The 23188-nt window shown below is 44.0% G+C and overlaps 1 protein-coding gene across 1 annotated transcript; it reads right to left on the bottom strand.

Moving 5' to 3' along the window:
* Window positions 1–658: 658 nt before the first annotated feature.
* LOC116522013 (vomeronasal type-2 receptor 26-like) lies at window positions 659–18147 on the bottom strand. Its single transcript, XM_032236601.1, has 6 exons — window positions 17863–18147; window positions 17595–17707; window positions 16856–17147; window positions 15003–15866; window positions 6736–6862; window positions 659–1557 (listed from the first exon to the last, which is right to left on the bottom strand). The coding sequence occupies exons 1-6, from the start codon at window positions 18145–18147 to the stop codon at window positions 659–661; spliced, it is 2580 nt and encodes an 859-aa protein (XP_032092492.1).
* Window positions 18148–23188: the final 5041 nt, after the last annotated feature.

The raw sequence follows: 23188 nt of genomic DNA, 5'->3' as shown, positions 1-23188 counted from the left end.
AAGGAAAGTTGGAGGGGTAGATGGGGTGTATGGAGGATGGAAGTGTCAGGTGGGGTTGTGAATGATGAGTTGTGTTTTCCTTTTTATTTTTTTTATTTTTTTATTTTTTTTTTCTTATAGCAAATACCCTGTATATAAGTGATTGTAAAATGGAATGTGAAAATGAATAAAATATATATTTTTTTAAAAAAAGTCTACTGCTATTGCTATTGCTATTGTCATCTGAGATCCAGGTTTAGTGGCCATGAAAGCAACAACTACAGTGGTGATTTTAGCCAGTACACTAGAAATGGCCACTGAGAAGGTGAGGCCAAGAGTTGTTTGCCGGAGATGGCAGGTCACTTTGTCAGGTTGGCTGAGGAAGAAGAAAGAAGAGAGAAAACAGTAGCAAATCCAAAGTTAATATACCATGATACTGAGTTAAATATATATATTTTAAATGGAAATAAGATTTTTTCTGTATTTATGTAATGCTTTCTGAATTCAAAGTATAAAAACCATGAAATGTCTCTGCAAACATTAAACACCATTTGAGGTTCATCAATATCCGAAATATCCTAAAAGGGAATAAGAAAGTTAGATGCCCCTATCACATATACATTTTGTATAAATATTACTCATTCTAGTAATTTTTTCAGCAATTCTTCGGAGCCAGAAATTAATTTCTCTTTGTGAGTTGATCCCTGTGGTTGAGGTCGGGACGGAAAACAATGATGTAGCATTTTGGGAGCAATATGCATGCCAGTAATGCAGCGCTGGAGGCCAAGATGGAGAAGACCTCCACAGCCACCATGGCTTTTCCTTTTGTGCTCAGATAGGCTGGAAAGAAGGAGATCCACACACTGCAAAAGGCCAACATGCTGAAGGTGATGAACTTGGCTTCATTAAAGCTGTCAGGTAATTTACGGGCAAGGAAAGCCACAATAAAGCTGGCAATGGCCAAGATACCCATGTAGCCCAAGACACAGTATAAGAAGAAAGCTGAACCCTCATTGCACTGTAAAATCATTTCTTGTGGCTGTGAATGCAAGTCCAACTCTGGGAATGGGGGAGATGTCGACAACCAAACAATACAAATACATATTTGGAAGAGAGAGCATGAGAGGACAATAAAAAAAGCCAATCTTTTCCCCACCCATTTCCTTATCTGAGATCCAGGTTTAGTGGCCATGAAAGCAACAACTACAGTGGTGGTTTTGGCCAGTACACTAGAAATCGCCACTGAGAAGGTGATGCCAAACATTGATTGTCGGAGAAGGCAGGTCACTTTTCCAGGCTGGCTGAGGAAGAGCAAAGAGGAGAGAAAACAGAGCAGAAGAGAGACAAGGAGGGTATAAGTGAGGGACCTGTTGTTGGCTTTGACAATGGGAGTATCTTTGTTCTTAATAAAAATTCCAAGAATCCAAGAGGTCCAGAAGAAGAAACCAAGAGCTGCTGAGGCTGAACCAATTCCTAAGGATTCTTCAAAAGTTAGGAAAACCAGCAGTTTCAGTTTACATCCATTCTTTTCTTTATTTGGATAATGATCTTCTGAACATTCAAAGCAATCTTCCATATCTGGAAGGAAAATCAAGGTATTTTTTTCATCTAGGCATTCCATATTATTAAGGGTGCTTTGTGCTCTCTGAGCTTGCTTGTTTCCTTGCAAATGTTTTATTGACCCAAACCAGATACCATCAAAATGTCTTGCAAGTCTACGTGGATGGGGACCTTCTTAGAGAGTCTTTGGTTGACCTGTTTACTGATGGCAATTTTGCAGCTTCTTGATTGGTGTGTTGTTTACCTGATTGTTGGTTCGAAGTTAACTATGGAGTTAATCTATGACGATCTTGGTGCTTATTAGTGGTGGAGAGATGCTGGAGTCTATTTTGTTCTCTTTTGGTCTGATTGATAGCCCCTTTTGCATAATCTGTAGATGCTGTTAATGTCTATGGTCAATTGATGGATGATTTGTGAGAGTGCCAGGTATTTCATTTTCATTTCATTTATTTGACATTTATAGGCCGCCCTTTTCCCTGAGGGGACTCAGGGCGGCTTACAATTAATGGGAAGGGAGTGCAAGACAAAACACAAAAAAAAGGAAATGTGAATAAAAATAAACCAGTAAAACACAACATTCATTCAGCATTCGGGTGGGGCGAGGTTAGAGTCTTATCCCCAGGCCTGACGGGATAGCCAGATCTTGAGAGCTATGCGGAAGGCCTGGACGGTGGTGAGGGTGCGAATCTCCACGGGGAGATCGTTCCAAAGCGTCGGAGCTGCAACTGAGAAGGCTCTCCTCCGCGTAGTCGCCAGTCGGCACTGACTGGCGGATGGAATACGGAGGAGGCCTACTCTATGCGATCTGATGGGATGAAGGGAGGTAATTGGCAGAAGGCGGTCTCTCAAATAGTCAGATCCACTACCATGGAGGGCTTTGTGAGTGGTGAGTAGCACCTTGAAGCACACTCGGAGATCAACAGGTAGCCAGCGCAGCTCACGGAGGATCGGTGTTATGTGGGCGAACCGTGGCGCGCCCACGATCACTCGCGCGGCCACATTCTGTACTAGCTGAAGTCGCCGGATGCTCTTCAAGGGCAGCCCCATGTAGAGCACATTGCAGTATTCCAGCCTGGAGATCACAAGGGCTCGAGTGACTGTTGTGAGGGCCTCCCGATTCAGGTAGGGCCGCAACTGGCGTACCAGGCGAACCTGGGCAAATTCCCCCCTGGTCACAGCTGACAGATGATGGTCGAAAGTCAGCTGTGGGTCCAGGGGGACTCCCAAGTTGCGGACCCTGTCTGAGGGGTATAAATTTTGCCCACCCAGCCAGAGTGATGGAACGTTGGCCAAATTGTTGGGAGGGAAACACAACAGCCAGTCGGTCTTGTCTGGGTTGAGTACCAGTTTGTTAGCTCTCATCCAGTCCTTGACGGCCTCAAGACCCCGGTTCATCACGTCCACCGCTTCATTGAGTTGGCACGGGGCGGACAGATACAACTGTGTATCGTCCGCATATTGATGGTATTTTATCCCGTGCCTCCGAATGATCTCACTCAGCGGTTTCATGTATATGTTGAATAGTAGGGGGGATAAGACCGAGCCCTGCGGCACCCCATAAGTTAGGGTCCTCGGGGACAATCCCTGCCCCCCCACCAACACCGACTGCGACCTGTCCGAGAGGTAGGAGGAGAACCACTGCAAAACAGTGCCTCCCACTCCCACCTCCCGCAGTCGTCGCAGAAGGATACCATGGTTGATGGTATCGAAAGCCGCTGAGAGGTCAAGGAGAACCAGGATGGACGCATGGCCTCCATCTCTGGCTCTCCAGAGATCATCGGTCAATGCGACCAAAGCGGTTTCTGTGCTGTAACCGGGCCTGAAGCCGGACTGGAAGGGGTCAAGATAGCTAGCTTCCTCCAAGGTACGCTGAAGCTGGAAGGCCACCACCTTCTCAACAACCTTCCCAACAAATGGAAGGTTGGAGACTGGACGGTAGTTATTAAGAACGGCTGGATCCAAAGATGGTTTCTTCAGGAGGGGTCTCACCACCGCCGCTTTAAGTGCGGCGGGGAAGTGCCCCTCCCAAAGAGAGGCGGCAACGACCGCCTGGATCCAGCCGCGTGTCACCTCACTGCTGTTGGCAACCAGCCAGGAGGGACACGGGTCCAGTAAACAGGTGGAGGCGCTCACAGCTCGCATAGCCTTGTCCACATCCCCGGAGGCAACATCCTGAAACTCAACCCAGAGATGGTCTGCCAAGTTATCCCCCTGTGTCTCGGCTGGATCTGCGGGAGTGGAGTCCAAGTCCGACTGAAACCGAGCAACTTTGTCCGCCAAGAACTGGACATACTCCTCAGCCTTACCCTGTAGGGGTCCCCTGCCTCCCTCCTATTTAGGAGGGAGCGGGTTATCCTAAACAGGGCGGCTGGGCGGGACTCGGCGGACGCAACCAAGGTGGCAATGTGTGTTCTTTTAGTTGTCCTTAGTGCCCGGATGTATTCCTTGGTGCATGCTGTCAGAAGTGCTCGGTTCGATTCGGACCTGTCGGACCTCCACAAGTGCTCTAGGCGTCTCCTCCGGCGCTTCATCTCCCGGAGCTCCTCGGTGAACCAAGGAGGCCTCTGGGATCCGCCGACCCGGAGGGGCCGTAGTGGCGCAATCCGGTCAAGAGACTCTGATGCTGCCGAGTGCCAGGCAGCAACAAGAGTCTCCGCCGAGCTGTGGGCGAGAGTATCAGGAATAACCCCAAGCTCCATCTGGAACCTTAAGGGGTCCATAAGTCGCCTGGGGCGGAACCACCTGGTCGGTTCCTCCTCCCTACGGTGGGGGTTTGGCCTCCAGAAGTCTAGCCTCAGTAGGCAGTGGTCTGACCACGACAGGGGTATGATGTCATTACCCCTCAGACCAAGATCACAAATCCACTGCTCTGAGAGGAATACGAGGTCGAGTGTGTGACCCGCTGAGTGGGTTGGGCCTCGGATTACCTGGGTCAAGCCCATGGCTGTCATGGAGGCCATTAACTCCTGCACTCCATCAGAGTGTTCACCGAGCGTAGGCAAATTGAAGTCCCCCAGAACCATGAGTCTAGGGAACTCAATTGCTAGCTCAGCTACCGACTCGAGGAGTGAGGGGAGGGCTGCTGCAACGCAGTTGGGAGGTAGCAGCAGACCCACTTGACCCTTGAGGTCCAACTTCATCAGTAGGGACTCACATCCAACAAGCTCCGGAGCAGGGATCCTACGAGGTGCTAAAGACTCCCGGACAACAACAGCCACACCGCCACCCCTTCCCTGGGCTCTCGGCTGATGAAGCACCTGAAATCCGTCTGGGCACATCTCTACGAGGGGGACTCCTCCCTCCGTGCCCAGCCATGTTTCAGTAATACATGCCAGGTCTGCCCTCTCGTCTAAAATTAAGTCCCGGACGAGGGGAGCCTTGTGAACAACAGACCTGGCATTTAGCGACAGCAGCCTGAGACCAGGGTCCTGATTACTCGCGCCATCTGACCTTGGAGTGGGACTCATAGGGCCGGAAGGAGGGATCTCTGTGATGTAGCGAGCCCTCCTTCCCCGGTAATGGCCAGCCCTAAAGTCCCCGCCATATCTGCCTCTCCCTGTTATGACCGCAATGCTCCGACCCTCTCCCGTGGACGTAGTCCCCCCAACCACCCCGATGACTCCCGCATACCCCGGCAGGTCCTCCGAATCAGTCATACTCAGGCTCTCACTCAAACAGTCCTCACAGAATAGTTAAAAACACAGATTACAGCAATAATAATAATAAAAGTGAGGTCATTCATACCATCCCAGACAATCCCATGCACTCACATACCAGATAAAAATTTAAAGATTAAAAAATTGCGCAGGTTCACAGAGTCCGTACTAGACTTATAATAGTCCAAAGGTGTCTTCCGCCCTCTCCTAGGGGAGGGCCACACCTTGAGGGGGGCTCCTCTGAAGAGTTCAGTATAGATATGGGAGATAGGGTGAGTTCGAGTGTCAGCTCGATATTCCCTGGCATTTTTGGACTTGGTGTGGTCTAGCATTGTCACAAATTTCCAATTTAAACTACCGTTAAATCTGTTTATAGATTGTGAAATTAAAGAATTTTGTTCATGTCTTCCGACCCCCAGTTGGTATTCATGGATGCATTCTGACATTATTCCGCCTGTTCATGTCACTTAGTGGTGGTTGCAGTCCTTATATTGTACCTTTACATGACTCTTGTTATTCTTCTGTGCTTGCTCTGTCTTTTGGTTTGCTTACGAAATTTTGATGGGCTTTAGTTGGCTCATGTGCTACACTGATTCTATATGGTTGTCCAGGTTGTTTGGTGGCTTTTGAGATGTTCTTTAGGTATAGCAGTGTAATTCTGTTTAGGGTTTGTGTTTGTTGTGCTGTATTGGATTGAGTGGTTAGGGACATTTTGATAAAGATGTGTGGGAATGCATTTTGTTGGAATGTGTTGCATAGATGCATGGACTACATGGCCTAGGATGCAGATATCTGCGAGACTGTCTTCTGCCACATACCTCCCAACGGCCGATAAGATCACGCAGGGTGGGCCTTCTCCAGGTACCGTCGGCCAGTCAGTGTCATCTGGTGACCCCCCGGGGAAGGGCCTTCTCTGTAGCCGCTCCGATCCTATGGAACGATCGACCCCGGAGATCCGGACCCTTCCCACTCTCACAGCCTTCTGAAAGGCTACCAAAACCTGGCTCTTTCGGCAGGCCTGGGGCTGTTGACCTCATTTGTGAGGTCCAGCCCCATGAAGATTGAGTGTATGAAGTGATCTTTTAATCTGTTTTTATTCTCTCTATTTTTATTTTTTATTTTTTTTATTTTTGGAAATGTATTTCTGTAAGCCGCCCGGAGTCCTTTGGGATTGGGCGGCCTATAAATTTATTAAACAGTTAAACAGATGCTCCCTTTCCTTTTTCTGTATTTCTAGGTTGCAGAACTGTATTTGGGCTACTTTAAATAAAGTCCTTACTCTGGATACCCAGACAACAGAAAGCAAACAGCATTCCTTACTAGCAGTGATTATGTTACCTAGTTAGGGTAAGGAAACATCTGCAAGAAAACAAGTAAGTTGAGAAAGTCGCAAGGACCCCTCATTTCAACCCTGAGCTACATTTATTCCTCTTTATTGGTATTCCACATTATCAAAAATCTCCTTATTAAAGTTATGCATAGAAATATTTTATTAAAGTTTGCTTAAGTCTAATGAAAAATGGTAGAATTCCTACTATACCATTATAGTTTGAAATTTTCCCTTCTGGGCATGGAACACAGTCATAGCAGCAGAACTGATTCCCCTCAATTCCTTTCTTCCAGGATCCAGGTAAACAGGGGTCATTGCATCGAGAAATTGGAGGAACCTGGCAATAAGCACAAAAGGTTTGGAAATTGGACGTAGTAAGAGTAAGATTATGTAATATTTCTCCTTTATGGAGGGGAATTATTTTTGAATTCCCAAAGGATTGATAAAAGATGCAGGTATTCAAAAAAGTAGAAATTGTAATTATGTACAAAATTTCCTGCTTGAAGGACAGGGCGAACAGATCATAACACTTTGCAACTATCTCATGGAAAGGAATACTGAACTTATTAATTTCCTCTACAACTTAAAACAGATGTGGAAACCACAATGATGTAGAAAAGGTCCTGTTTGAAGAGCAATAAATAATTGCACAGGGGAGCAATTTCATGGAAAAATGGCTACTGTTGTGATTTCAAACGGATGTGCAAACCAAACATGCCAACATGTATTGTAACATCATTTTGTCAATTTAATGAGTGCTTGATTATCAACAACATTTGAAAAGAATATTCCATTCTTTCTTTAAAATCCAGGAATCAGATTTTGACTGAGGTTAGGTTCAATATGGCATCGTAATGGATTAAGACATGGTCAATTAACTAATTTGATACCTGATTAAAACCTGGACTCCAGACAATCATGTCTTCATCAACCCATAATTCCTTCCCTTTTGGACCCTTGAGATCCAGCTTTCCAACTCTAACTCTCTGAAAGGATCTATTTGGAAAAGTGATCAAGTTGGTGATGTCGAATCCACCTGTTGCTTCCCCTTTCTCATTCAGGAACACTCTCTCCCCAGCTGAATTGTTAAAAGAAATGCCTTGAAGAAACGAATGGAGCTAATTGAAAGGTAATAAAAGAGAGAGGGAATTAAAAGCAACATAATAGAGAAGACAAAAAGATATTTAAGTTACATTCACTCATTCTGCCATTTCCAATAACTATTATTAAATATGTAAACTTAGTAATTTTATATTCAATATTGAAGGAAATATATATGTCAACTCTTTGATTTATTTGATATTATTTTATGGAATTATAACAACGCACAGAATCGGAATGATAATAGCCTTTTGGAATTATATCACTTTATCCATTTACTAAAAAAAACTAATTCAAGATAGATAATGTATAATATTTACTTAGTGGTACAAGGCTATTTGAGATTCTGAGCTCTGGTTAATTTCCAGATTTTAGAATTTGAGAGAGAAGCTTTCTTTAATAGATAAATGAGAGTTAGAGAATGATAGAGACTCATTCTGCAAATATAATAAGAGACTGTTGCAAATATAAGGTTGTTTCATACTATGGATGCCACATTTAAAAAGGGCCTACTATGCCTCTAAATATCCCAAAGAGACAGAAAACTTAGTTAGCCACTTAGCTGGAGAATTTATTAGTTTTTGAAGAGATAACAAAAAGTAATATAAATTATCCTTTTAACTATTATTGTTCAAGCTATGCATATTTATTAAATATTTTTATCATTTTTGGTATCTATTTTATACAGAACAACATAACACAGATGCAAGATACCTTGAACGTTTTCTAGTAAAACAGAAAGCTCAATGAAAAGATCCTACAACATTTCAAACAAATGGCTGTCTAATAAACAGCTTGTGACCAAAAAAGCTTCTTTCAATATTTTAAAAACAAGAAAAAAGACAAGGAAACAATTGGTCCATTGCTGGGAGAAAGTGTCAAGAAGATGCAATCAACAGGGACAAAGCAAAACTACTCAACTTGTTTTTTGCCACTGTCTTTACACAAAGGGAAAAAACAATCCAACCTATCAAAAACAACAGCGCAAAAAACAGATTAGGAACACAAGTTAAAATAGGGAAGAAAATGGTATGTGAGCACCTGTGTGGTGGTCTCTCATGAGGAATAAGACACTCAGGCAAGATGTCTCGGGATGAGAGTGTCCAGAACAGACTCTGAAGCCCCCTTTTATTTTTATTACACTCATTAGCATATAATGTTATCACTGAGGGCCAGAATTGCCTATGGCCAGTTATTTTTAGGATTCATTCATCCTGTTTTCCACATTCCCATGCGCTTTCATTGTTTCGTGTACACTATGGGACATCCTGTGGGAGGATTTCTCTGTAATTATTCCCACATCTCCTCCTTTTTTATATTATCAACGGAGACTTCCTCTAAGTTCAGACGGACCTCGGTTTTCACGGCCAGAGCGTCCGCCCTATTAGAGGGAAGGAGGGTTTTGCACACTTGTAGCAGGGATGGGAGGCATTGGATACAACAACAGAGTAACACCAGCAATACAATGATGGTTATTACCACAGGGATCAATGATCTCAACCAGGAGCCATCAGGTAGCCAGGACCACAAAGCCCCCCATAAGTCGATGGTACCAGAGCCATCACTTTGCAGGGGGTTGTTACGTACCAAGGACTCCATTTTTTCCACTGTGGCAGAAATATTAGGTTGATTATCATGAATGTACATGCAACAATGTGAATGAATCAAAGCACAAACACCACCTTTTGTAACCAAAATAATATCCAAAGCAAAACAATTCTGCAATGTTACACTACATATTTCCCCCAGTTCTTGATTAATTAATTTTAGAGCAGTAATAGTTTCATTAAACATAACAACAGTCCAATTATTTAACAAATGCAAATCTCTATAATTCATTGCAACACCTAGTGGAGGGAGAACACCTCTAGAAAATTTGTCCAGGATGATCCTCCCAACGTCAGGGTGGATTCGGAGAAGGTGTCTCATTTATTTCAAATTCCTCCACTAGGTAATTCTTTCATAGCATATATAGCTGGGGCCAACAATCCCAACGTACATACGCTTTGCCAATTTCTTGGAGTCTGTCGGTAAGCCCTTCTACCACATATGAGCCACATATTAGGTATGTCATAAGTTCCTTTTTTCGAGGAGTTGGCAAACTGTACCATGGCCTGCATTTGACTGCAAGCCCAGTATTTATTGACTCCATCTGGCGCTGTTGTATTGATGGCATTACAACAAGTAGCCAATCCATTCCACGGAGTCAGAGTCTTACAATTAGTGTAGTTGCCAAGATATGTTGCATTCCTCCATCGGCCTGTGCTGGAAAAACAGTAATGAGCAGGTTCCTGCACACGGGTGGCTACAGCATATGTGATGTTGAGCCAACTTTGCGTTCTAGGCCAGGTAGCTTGTTTCCATCCTGTTTCATTAAAGGGAATAGCGTGTAACACCATGCCACCTTTGCTATCAGCCGGGATATGTAAGCAAATCCAACAATTAGTTAAATTAAAAAGGTGTGAAACCTTCTTCAAGTCCTGTAAATAAGAATTGGGACCCCAAGCCCCCAAGTCATGTGTACTACACCGAGGGAACGTCAGCAGGCACCATGTAAGGCCGAACACAGCGAGCAGGTGTCCAGATAATTTCACCATGGTCTTCAACTGTGGCGTAACCACGGCCCCAAGTAATGAGGGAGGCAGGGCCTTTCCAGGATGGGTCCAGCAGACATTGGTAGTACATTTGTGGACGTGGAGTGTCTGCAGGAGAAGCAGAAAAATGCCTGCTGGCGGCTGTGAGACCTGGGGTGCCAGTAACATTAAGAAAGTTGAGAGTGTAAAGAGTAAGATTTAAAACATTTTGTATTCCAGGTAAGCCAGGGTTATTTTCCCCTTTATTTTTGGAGTGTGCAGCAAGAGCAGTTTTCAAAGTTTGATTAGCTCGTTCCACAATGGCTTGACCAGTGGAGTTATAAGGAATATCAAATTTATGGATAATGGACCAGCGATGGCAGAACGCCGCAAAGGCGGAACTAGTGTAGGCTGGGCCATTATCAGTTTTCAACTCTGTTGGGTAACCCAAAATACAGAAAGTTTGAATACAATGATTAATAACATGTTTGGTGGCCTCACCCCATTGGGGGGTGGCCATAATAAAGCCTGAATGGGTGTCAATGGAAACATGTAAATATTTCCAAGGGGCAAATGACAAATATTGAGTCACGTCCATTTGCCACAATTGACAACTTTGCCCGAGGGTTGACACCTTGGGGAACTGCATGTGCTTGAAGGCTACAGGTAGGACATTGTTGAATAATAGCTGATGCCTCCTGAGCTGAAAGAGAAAATTGTTTCATAAGAGCTTTTTTATTCTTATGAAAATATGCATGACTATCCCATGGAGTAACCGGGGAAAGGACTAAAATGGAGGAGGCTGCAGAAGCAACTCCATCCGCCCAGCATTGTCCTCTTGAAGCATGCCTGGAAAACGCAAGTGGCTACAAATATGGGCAGGGAAGAAGGGACAAACACGACGTTGCAAAAGGAGTTGAAGGGTAAGAAAAAGGCTTAAGAGAGAGTCGTCCAAAGAGGGAGAAACATAGGAATTAGGCAAAGAAATAAGAACACGATATACATAAAGGCTGTCCAAAATCAAATTAAAGGGTAAATGGGGAAAAGTCTGAAAAGCCAAAATCATAGCGGCAAGTTCAGCACGTTGAGCAGAGGATTGAGGTGGGGTGATTTTTGTGTGCCAGGATCCATCCTGTTGCCACACACAAGAACCATATGTTTTTCCCCCATCCACAAAAAGTGTCAACGTATCTGAGAGAGGGGAGGTTACCAAGGAAGTAGACAGGGAAAGTGGAACATTGAGGAAAAGTTGAAAACGGGGATCAGAAGGTAAATGACAAGACACGAAACCTGACCAATCGGCCAAGGAAAGTTGTAAGACATCAGATGTGGCCAAGAGGGGTTCCCAAACAGTAAGAGAAATGGGGACATACAAACCAGCAAGATCAAAACCAATAAGGCATGTAGCTCGAAAGCGAGCCTTATTTATTAAAAGAGCCATTAAATGAGGCTGGGAACTGATGGACTTACGTGGGGTATGAGGGAGGTGTAACCATTCTACAGCATAAACTTTTGTATCATGGCATTGTATAAGCGCCCCAGTGGGTAACGGAGGAGTAGCAAAGATTGCCAATGAGAGTGGGTGGTCTGGTAGAGCTTGATCCACCCAACGGGTGGTCATTGCCTCATTTATTAAACTAAACACTTGCTCCTGGGCCGGAGTAAGAATTACAATAGAAGAGGGGCCTAAAGGTCCCTTTAATGCCATAAATAACGGGACTAATTGCGTGGTGGTAAGAGCCAAAAAGGGTCTTACAAAATTTATGGTGCCTAAAATTTGCTGAAAGGCAACCAAAGTCAAAGGTGAGGGTATTTTGATGGAGGGTACTACCGGAGATGAGTACGAGGCCAAAACCTTATGGCCTAAATAGGAAAAAGGTTCATGGGTCTGAATCTTGTCTGGGGCTACTTGAAGACCAAACGTGGCCAATAATGTAACAAGCTCCGATAGCACAAGTTGTACTGTACCCTTTGGGCCAGGAGCCGCAACCAAAATGTCATCCATATAATGGTAAACCAAAAAGTAGGATGAGATTTACGGAAAGGTTGTAATGCAAAATCCACAAAAGCCTGACACATAGTAGGGCTATTAAGCATTCCCTTTTGTACTCAGACTCAAACACCACATACTGGGTTCCATTAAGCAACATCCGAGCCAAGTCTTTCCAATCCTGCGGTAGCAGTTGATAGGCACCCGCTAGAGAATTAAGAAGTCCTCTGGAGTAGTGACTGGTAATTCCATAATCCTTTACCGCAGTTTTTAACTCTTTAATCATTACCAGAGGCACGGGTTCCCAGTCAAAAACAATACCTGCTTGTGTATTTTGGTATGTGACTGGAAACAACTCAGTATCCTGCAAATCGGAGGCATCTAAACCTCCTTCTTTTATTGCTTTTTGATAAGCTCCTCTAATAATTCCTGGCTGTTGGGCGTGGCCAGAGGGGCTCTCAGCAGTAATCTGACAGCACGTGGGTTGTGAAAAATCCTCAGGAGCCGTGGGTTGGCAAGCCCGTAAGTCTGGAGCAGGAGTTGTTAACATAACAGACGTTATTTGATAAGGAGGTGGATTCAACAACGGCTGAAGAGGGGATTCAGCATGTGTCTGAATCAATGTATAGGCAATTTTCCACAGACAAAGAACATCTGGGGGAGCCCTCGGAACTTGGTGGAGGACTGTGCCAATTTTCCTCCATGTATCGGCTTTTAAGGAGCCATGTTCCGGATAAGATAGACAGTTAGCCCAAACATAAGCAAGCAATTTGACAGCCTCTGATTTAGAGAGAGGCTTGGTAGTTTTTCTGTCTTGGGTGCTTAAATATTTCTTCCTGCATAACTGCCTAAGCTCTTCAACATGAACTTTCTGAGCTGCAGACATTCCACCCCCCATACTTACGAATTAGAGTCAGTCGCCAGGGACATCATCGGGTGCACTGAGCCTATTCCAAGCAGTAAGCAGAGGGTTAGCAGGGACGTATCCGTCGGCATAGGATCACGTTGGGGTCACCACGTGTGGTGGTCTCTCATGAGGAATAAGACACTCAGGCAAGATGTCTCGGGATGAGAGTGTCCAGAAAGAACAGACTCTGAAGCCCCTTATATTCTTATTACACTCATTATATACAATGTTATCACTGAGGGCCAGAATTGCCTATGGCCAGTTATTTTTAGGATTCATTCATCCTGTTTTCCACATTCCCATGCACTTTCATTGTTTCATGTACACTATGGGACATCCTGTGGGAGGATTTCTATGTAATTATTCCCACACACCTGTCTACCCTAACTGATTTCAAATCATCAGGACTGGATAGATTACACCAGAAGGTTCTGAAGGAACTGGCAGAGGAGATAGCAGAACCACTCAACTATATCTTTCAAAGATCCTAGAGCACCATGGAACAGCCAGAGGACTGGAAAAGAGCTATTGTAGTTCCTATCTTCAAAAAAGGAAAAATATAGAACCAGGAAACCACAGATCTATCAGCCTGATCTCAATATCAGGGAAGATTCTGGAAAAGATAATCAAACAATGAATCAGCAAAAACCTAGAACCCCACAAAGTAAAAACCAAAAGCCAACATGGTTTTGTCAAAAAGAGATCATGCCAGTATAATCTTGTTGCATTCTTTGGCAAAGTGACAAAATTAGTCAATATACTTGGACTTCAGTAAGGCATTTGATGAAGTAGACCATTACCTACTACTAGATAAAGTAGAAAAATATCAGTTAGACAGCATTGCCATCATATGGATTCATAACTGACTGACCAACTGCACTCAATGTGTAGTCGTCAATGGAATTTCATCTACATGAAGGAAAGTATGCAGTGGAGTACCCTAAGGCTCTGTTTTAGGCCCAGTACTCTTTAACATCTTATCAATCACTTGGAGCGGGGAACAGATGTGGAACTCATCAAATTTGCAAATGACACCAAACTGGCAGGAATAGCCAATAATTCAGAAGATAGGCTCAAGATACTGAAAGATCTTGACAGACTTGAACATTGGGCGCTATCTAATAAAATGAAATTCAATGGTGAAAAAAGTAAGGTTCTACATTTAGGCATGAAAAAAATACAGGTACTGTATATGTGGCACCTTGCTCAATAGTAGTAACTGTTAGAGAGATTTTGGAGTCCTGCTGGATAACCAATTAAATATGAGCCAGCAGTGTGCAGCAGCTGCCAAAAAAAATCCAACCCAGTTATAGGCTGCATAAGCAGAGCGAAACTATCAGGATCACTTGAACAGTTAATACCACTTTAAATTGCCTTGGTAACACCACACATGGAATACTGCATTCATATTTGGCTGCCACAATGTAAAAAAAAAAGATGATGAGACTCTAGAAAGAGTGCAGAGAATAACAATAAAAATGATTAGGGGACTAGAATCTAAAACATATGAAGAACGGTTGCAGTAATTGGGTAGATTAGAGATTAGATAACCATTTGTCTGAAGTGCGGTAGGGTTTCCTGTCTAAGCAGAGGGTTGGACTAGAAGAACTCCAAGGTCCCTTTCAACTCTGTTATTCTATTCTATTCTATTCTATTCTATTCTATTCTATTCTATTCTATTCTATTCTATTCTATTCTAATTGCATTGTAAATATCTGCCATTATTGAGGACCCAGAATTTCTGAAGGCAATTTGTCCACAACTAATTACGGTCAAGAAAGGGTTCTATTTCTATTTTTATCCACATGTGCAGAATATATTAAGAGTTTCCCCAATGGGTTCCAAAGAAAATTCTATTTCAAACTGCTGATTGAAATAAAAGAAGCCTCCAGTGCAAATGGAATACCTGCCAAGGCTGTAGCTGTGGAAGATCAGGGTTTTTACTCATCATGGTTTTCCTCCTATTGAACCTCAACATGTTTAGAGCCTGCAAAGCATGAGCCACAGCATAAACAGCATTGTAGACGCTGTAGCTTTGGCCAGTCATTTCCATTTCAAACAGAGGTGCAGGAAGATCCTCCAGCTTCATCTCCTCAGTGCATCTCCTACTGTGTATTTCTTGTAACTCTGACTTTGGAAATGAACAGTCAAATGACTGTTCCCAAATATCCTGTCGAAACCCATCTCCGGAGTCTGAAAGAGGTTTGATGTCCTGAAGAAATTCCCTGAAACCTGCAACAGCTGTTGAATGAATGGTGAAGGAAAGAGCCCCATGAAACATCTTGAGATCCGAAGTGATTTGAACGCCTGATAGTACAAAATCAATCTTTGCAGTCATGATCCACACCTTTCCAAATAAGGCAGTTTCCCTGATTTCAGGATCTGACATAAATATTACCAGTCTTAGCCACATAATTGTCCAGGGTTGTCCATAGACAAGAGATGCATTGGATTTGCTACTCAACATATTAATTGAAGTAATGAAGATTCTTAGATAAGTTTCTTGCAAGTTTTCCAAGTGGAATATTTGACCAAGCCTTTCTATGAATGCTGGACAAATTCCATTCTGTGAAAGTAAGGGCTGCATTTTCTGTAAGAATTTTTCCCCATTGTTATTATCAATACTAAATATCCCAATCCATGTCCATCTGAAATGGTGAAGCAGTTGGATGATCCCAATGTACTGCTGGTCCTCTTTGGGGACCATGAAATACAGTGAAGAGAGCTTACTGGTCTGAAATTCTTCCTGAGGTAATGCGCCACAAGTGAGCTAAAAGAAAATCCAGTAGAATTCTGATGAGACTTTGGTTCAAATTTATTTTTTTCTATTTATTTTCATTTAAAATATATTCAATTGTTGTCCTAGCATTTCCCAAAGGATATAGACACAATTTTGGGGAAAATATTTCAATCAAATGCACTAGATCAGGGATGTCAAACTCAAGGCCCAGGGGCTGGATGGAGCCTGGGGAGTTCGTAGATCTGGACCACAGGGCTTCCCTGTAAACAGTGAAGGACTAGCCCCTGGTGCCTCGGCCTGGCCCTCCCAACCTCCATTTTAGCTTTCAGCATGCTGAAGCATATTCTCGCAGCTGAAAATAGAGCTCGCGAGAGCCCCGTGTGCCCCTTTGGTCGGACCTAAGTGTAGTACATAAAATTATCTGCTACACTGTCCTACATGTCAGTGACTACTTCAGCTTCAAAAACAAAAACAAATCAGCACACAATAGTTGCAAACTTAAGATAAACCGCTCCAAACTTAATTTCAGAAAGTATGACTTCAGCAACAGAACTGTCCATGCCTGGAATGCACTACCTGACTTCCCCAAATCCCCAGAGCTTTAACCTTAGACTGTCTACTGTCAACCTCACCCCATTCCTAAGATATCTGAAATGCTCCTGCATAAACGCACCAGTGAGCCAACTGTCCGTGTCCTAATGATCCTTTTTTATTCATATCCATTTCATGTATTAAAATCATGTTTATACTTACATATGTTATCTAACACATGCTTCACAAAAGAAATAAAATCAATTATATTAGCAAAGCAATTCAAATATTCCTGCAGCTACTCCTAATATTTACTTTGTGTAACTAGCAAGGTAGTTTCAGATAAGAATGCTAAGTATTTGACATTAAGCCATGCAGAACATTCTAACACTTATTAACACAAACCTAAGCCTATTTTTTATGTGTATTAATTATTACATAACAACAATAAGATTAAGAGTTTTCTTCTAAACCCCTTTAGAACGCACTTGTGGAATCTTTAAGAATCCTATAATTTTAGTTATATAAGATGATGTGTCAATATCCAGTCCCCCAATGATAGCCATGAGATTCTTCTGGCTATCACATTTGTAGTTAGGGACAAATTCCTGGGATTTAAAAAGCAGGTCCAGAGTGGTACGATAGGTCATCCTTGGGTTGTGGTAACTGTCATAGATATGGAACCCGAGAGTGACATTGGGTAAGATCTGGGAGTCCTCATTGATCTCCTTCACAGCAAAGGCCAAGGCAAGGATGTGCTGGTAGAACTTCATTATTACACTGTAAAAGATTTAAATAGCCCATTTGAAAAAGGAAGTTTATTATTCTCATAAGCAAGGTTGCATCATTTCTGTATGAATAACTAACATTTTTTTCTCTAATGAAAGTAGGAAAGTAATGGGTTTTCTAACACACTGAATAATTTGTACAACAACATATGTACAACAAAATCAATTCCATCAAATACGTATCAGTCATTTATTGTATATATTTTGTTAATAATGATGATACAGATTTAAAACTAATATTACAAATGTCATTCAAAAGATGTTTTCCACTGAAGCTTTTTTACATTATATTACAATGTAAGTACTTTAAAATCAAGTAAAAAAACCAAAAAGTATATTCTCCCATAACTAGAAGGACCAGATATAACGCCTATATTGATACTCTCATAACAAGTTTGAGGAAACAGATTAAGATTAGGAAATATGAAAACATCCTTACTTTGGTATGTCATAAGGTGTTAGAGAAGGATATTCCTTAAAATCAATACCAAAAAGGTTGTAATAGATGTGGGACGTCATCCCTCCAATCACGAGGTCACCAGGTTGGTACCACTCATGAGGAACAAGGAAAGCATCACTCCTTGATGTAACTATCTGCTACAATGTCCTATCTGTCAATGACTACTTTAGCTTCAAACACAAAAACACATGAGCAGACAATAGATGCAAACTTAAGGTAAACCACTCCAAACCCCTTTAGAACGTACTTGTGGAATCTTTAAGAATCCTATAATTTCAGCTATATAAGATGATGTTACAATATCCAGTCCCCCAATGATAGCCATGAGATTCTTCTGGCTATCACATTTGTAGTTAGGGACAAATTCCTGGGATTTAAAAAGCAGGTCCAGAGTGGTACGATAGGTCATCCTTGGGTTGTGGTAACTGTCATAGATATGGAACCCCAGAGTGACATTGGGTAAGATCTGGGAGTCCTCATTGATCTCCTTCACAGCAAAGGCCAAGGCAAGGATGTGCTGGTAGAACTTCATTATAACACTTCAAAAGGATTTAAATACCCCATTTGAAAAAGGAAGTTTATTATTCTCATAAGCAAGGTTGCATCATTTCTGTATGAATAACTAACATTTCTTTCTCTGATGAAAGTAGGAAAGTAATGAGTTTACTAAAATGCTGATAATTTGTACAACAAAATCAATTCCATCATATATCAGTCATTTATTGTATATATTTTGTTAAGAATGATGATACAGATTTAAAACAAATATTACAAATGTCATTCAGAAGATCTTTTCCACTGAAGCTTTATACATTACATTACAAGTACTTTAAAATCAAGTAAAAAACCATAAAATGTATTCTCCCATACCTAGAAGGACATATATTGTAGCTAAGGACATACCTATAACGCCTATATTGATACTCTCATAACAAGTTTGAGGAAACAGAATAAGATTAGGAAAGATGAAAACATCCTTACAGTGGTATGTCATAAGGTGTTATAGAAGGATATTCCTTAAAATCAATACCGAAAAGGTTGTAAAAGATGTGGGTCGTCATCCCTCCAATGACGAAGTCACCAGATTGGTACCACTCATGAGGAACAAGGAAAGCATCACTCGCAGGACATCTCAGAGTCCCTATTTTCTTTATCAAGAATACTAGGAGCAGCAACATCTACACTCTTGAAAATGTCTCTGTCTTTCATCATGATTCCTTCAAATTTATATCTGAGAGTGCACCTAATCAGAAAACCTATCATTGGGTATTGGGATGCCCCTGAGATTGCCAATTCATTTCTTGAATTGCATCAGGATTTGAGCACATATTCTGACAGGGAAGAATAAAGGGGAGGAAACCTGTAGCAAGGACTCTGAAACAAAGCCGTTATTATCCTTGTGGCAATCACCCTGGGGTTCAAAGTGCATTGATTGTTGTTGAATTGAAATATCCTCCTGTGCAGTCTTTGACCCTTTTGCCTAGTTCAGAAAATATGGTGATTCCTGTAGGAGATAAGTACTTTGTTGTTGATAAGAGAAAAGATAGATGATGTTTAAATACTTTTTGAAATGCACAATTGCTAATAAAATGTACAGAGGGGAATTTGCTATACCAAATACACCAGATTTTTGGAATTTATATTCTATTTTACAATACATAGTAGGTGCAGTTCACTCTCCTTTGCATAGCATTAAGATACCTAGCTGTTCTGACCCCCCCCCCTTGCACGGCTCGTTAACAAACGCAGACAAACAAAGCTTAAGAGGACTTTTTATCAGTTTTTCAGTTCAAACTGGCTTCGAACCCGAACGCAAGCTGTCCTGTGCGAACGGGGTGACACGGCCACACCAACGTGCTGGTTGTCCGACTTGATCGTGCGTTGCTGAGGGACGGCTGCCATCCGCACAACCCTTCTGTTCTTCTTGGGGCAGCTCCCTGCCACATGTCCTAGATCCCCGCAGTAAAAACACAACCCCTCCGCAAGCCGTCTGTCCATCTCTGTCCGTGACACCCGAGGTCGGACAGCACCCAACTCCATGGGCTCCTCCCAGTCCACTGCAGTCTCTTGCTGAACTGGCATGCTGGTGGTTTCCTGGAATACCTGGCGAGGCCTTCACCTCTGCAGACAGGCGTCTATCCGGAGACACAGGTGGACCAACACGTCCAACGTCGGTGGCCTGTCCACCCTTGCCAGTTCATCCTGCAAGGCCTCAGACAATCCATCCTGGAACGTGTCCATTAAAGCAGGTTCATTCCATGTGGAATTTTGGCTACGTAGCCTGAAGTCAGACACAAATTCTTGCAATGACCCAGTACCCTGCTGCAAGGATTTCAAACTTCTGGCAGCTGTTTCCCCTTTGATCAGATCTTCAAACATCCGTTTGAAATTCTGGCAGAAGCCCTGAAAGTCATCCAGCAGATGGCTCTGTTGCACTAACAAGGGCGTGGCCCAACCAGCAGCCGTGCCTGAGAGCAAACGTATCATGAATCCCACCTTCGTCCGATCAGTGGGAAAGTCTTCCGCTCTCAAACTAATAAATAGCTGGCATTGTCCCAGAAAAGCATTAAACATTGACAAACTTCCATTATATTTATCTGGCAGGGCAATTGGGCACTTCCTCTTTGGCTGGGGGGGGGTTCTTGCAGCTCTCTGCAACTGCTGAATTTGGTCCTATAGGACAGCCATCTGCTGTGCGAGCTGCGTCTGGGCAGCATGCAATTGCTCCATATTTAATGAAATGGAGGCTTATCTGGCTGGAGTCAATCTGTTCTGACCCCCCCCCCCTTGCACGGCTCGTTAACAAACGCAGACAAACAAGGCTTAAGAGGACTTTTTATCAGTTTTTCAGTTCAAACTGGCCTCGAGCCCAGAAAATAACGTAAACAAAACTCTGATAAGAATTCCAAAATAAATGCTTACAAGCAAGATGCACTTCTTCCGAAGTCTTCACGGAACAGTTTTACATGAAAACATCAAAGCATTTCTCCAAATGTAACAGGCATAATCACGAGTAATAAGCCAGCAATATTGTACCAGACACGGAACACACGAAGGAATGAATGAACGTATGTTGACTCCAGCAACTGGGGCGTGGCAGCATCTCTCCTTTTATCTCCAAACCGGCCTCTAACCACTCCCAGCTGCCTAATGACTCTTGATCCTGAAAAAGCTCTCAGGAGAACTGCTGAATCACCACACTGAATTTTGTATGCTGAAAAATCTCTAAGCATAACTGCTGAGTCACAACACCTAGCAGTGGTGGGATTCAAATTATTTTACTACTGATTCTATGGGTATGGCTGTGTGGGCATGGCTTGGTGGGTGTAGCAGGGGAAGGGCACTGTAAAATTTCTATTCCCACACCACTCCATTGGAAGGTTAATGTAAAATGCCCATTTCCTCCTGATCAGCTGTGACTCAGGAGGCAGAGAATAGATGGGGACAGGGACAGTCAGAAGTAGTATTTACCGATTCCCAAACACCTCAAAATTTCCACTACCGGTACACAAACACACACACACATCTCCACAGTATGTGACAACTGAGAAATGGCTCCTGCCAGGTTCTGTTTGAAATTGACAGATATTGGATGGACAAATTCTGCATCTTTTGTATTATTTGGAACATTCTCAAAGGGAATAGATTGCACAAATTGTGGAGCATAACATCCACTGTTGCATGGTCAGCTGCTGTTTCTGCTTCTGCTTTTACGTCATATGGCATTCTGATGTTTCCCATTTTCTCTGCCTCCTGAGTCACAGCTGATCAGGAGGAAGTGGGTCTGCTGTTAACGTACCTGCCTCCCAACAGCGTTGCAGCAGCCCTCCCCTCGCTCCTCGAGTCGGTAGCCGAGCTGGCAGTTGAGTTCCCTAGGTTGATGGTCCTGGGGGACTTTAATTTGCCGTCGCTCGGTGAAAACTCAGAGGGGGCGCAGGAGTTCATGGCTTCCATGACAGCCATGGGCTTGACCCAAGTAATTCGAGGCCCAACCCATTCGGCGGGACACATGCTTGACCTTGTATTTCTCTCGGAGCAGTGGATTTGTGATCTTGGTCTGAGGGGGAACGACATCATACCCCTGTCGTGGTCAGACCACTGCCTACTGAGGCTCGACTTTCGGAGACCAAACCCCCACTGTAGGGAGGAGGAACCGACCAGGTGGTTCCGCCCCAGGGGTCTTATGGAACCGTCAAGGTTCCAGACAGAGCTTGGGGTTATTCCTGACACTTTCGCCCACAGTCCGGTGGAGACTCTGGTTGCTGCGTGGCACTCGGCAGCATCGGAGACCCTCGACCGGATTGCGCCACTGCGGCCCCTCCGAGGTGGCGGATCCCGGAGACCTCCTTGGTTCACCGAGGAACTCCGGGAGATGAAGCGCCGGAGGAGATGCCTAGAGCACCGTTGGAGGTCCGATAAGTCCGAAGCGAACCGAGCAATGGTAACCACCTGCACCAAGGAATACACCAGGGCACTTAGGGCTGCAAAAAGATCCCATATAGCCACCTTGGTTGCGTCCGCTGAGTCCCGCCCGGCCGCCCTGTTTAGGATAACCCGCTCCCTACTGAACAAAAGGGAAGCGGGGGAACCCTTGCAGGGCAGAGCCGAAGAGTATGCCCAATTCTTCGCGGACAAAATTGCTCGGTTTCGGTCGGACTTGGACTCCACCCCTGCAGCTCCAGCCGAGGCACAGGAGGATCAATTTGAACAACTCTGGGTTGAGTTTCAAGACGTTACCCCCGGGGATGTGGACAAGGCCATGAGGGCTGTAAGTACCTCCACCTGTGTACTGGATCCGTGTCCCTCATGGTTAGTTTCTAACTGCAGTGAGGTGACACGAGGCTGGATCCAGGCGGTTGTCACCGCCTCACTTCGGGAGGGGAACTTCCCCGCCGCACTGAAAGCGGCGGTGGTGAGACCCCTCCTGAAGAAGCCATCTTTGGATCCAGCTATCCTTAATAATTACCGTCCAGTCTCCAACCTCCCCTTTTTGGGGAAGGTTGTCGAGAAGGTGGTGGCCTTCCAGCTCCAGCGGTCCTTGGAGGAAGCAAACTATCTAGACCCCTTCCAGTCAGGCTTCAGACCCGGTTACAGCACAGAAACCGCTTTGGTCGCATTGACCGATGATCTCTGGAGGGCCAGAGATGGAGGACATTCCTCCATCCTGGTTCTCCTCGACCTCTCAGCGGCTTTCGATACCATCGACCATGGTATCCTTCTGCGACAACTGCGGGTGGTGGGAGTGGGAGGCGCCGTGTTGCGGTGGTTCTCCTCCTACCTCTCGGACAGGTCGCAGTCGGTGTTAGTGGGGGGGGCAGAGATCGTCCCCTAGGCCCCTAACTTATGGGGTGCCTCAGGGCTCGGTCTTATCCCCCCTACTATTTAACATCTACATGAAACCGCTGGGTGAGATCATTCGCAGGCACGGGATTAGATACCATCAATATGCGGACGATACTCAACTGTATCTGTCCGCCCCGTGCCAACTCAATGAAGCGGCAGACGTGATGAACCGCGGCCTCGAAGCTGTTATGGACTGGATGAGGGTTAACAAGCTCGTGCTCAACCCAGAA

The sequence above is a fragment of the Thamnophis elegans genome, chromosome Z (assembly GCF_009769535.1).
Source record: "Thamnophis elegans isolate rThaEle1 chromosome Z, rThaEle1.pri, whole genome shotgun sequence".
Classification (NCBI taxonomy): Eukaryota; Metazoa; Chordata; class Lepidosauria; order Squamata; family Colubridae; genus Thamnophis; species Thamnophis elegans.
Note: the sequence above shows the minus strand (reverse complement) of the source record. Positions and strands in the feature narration are given on the sequence as shown.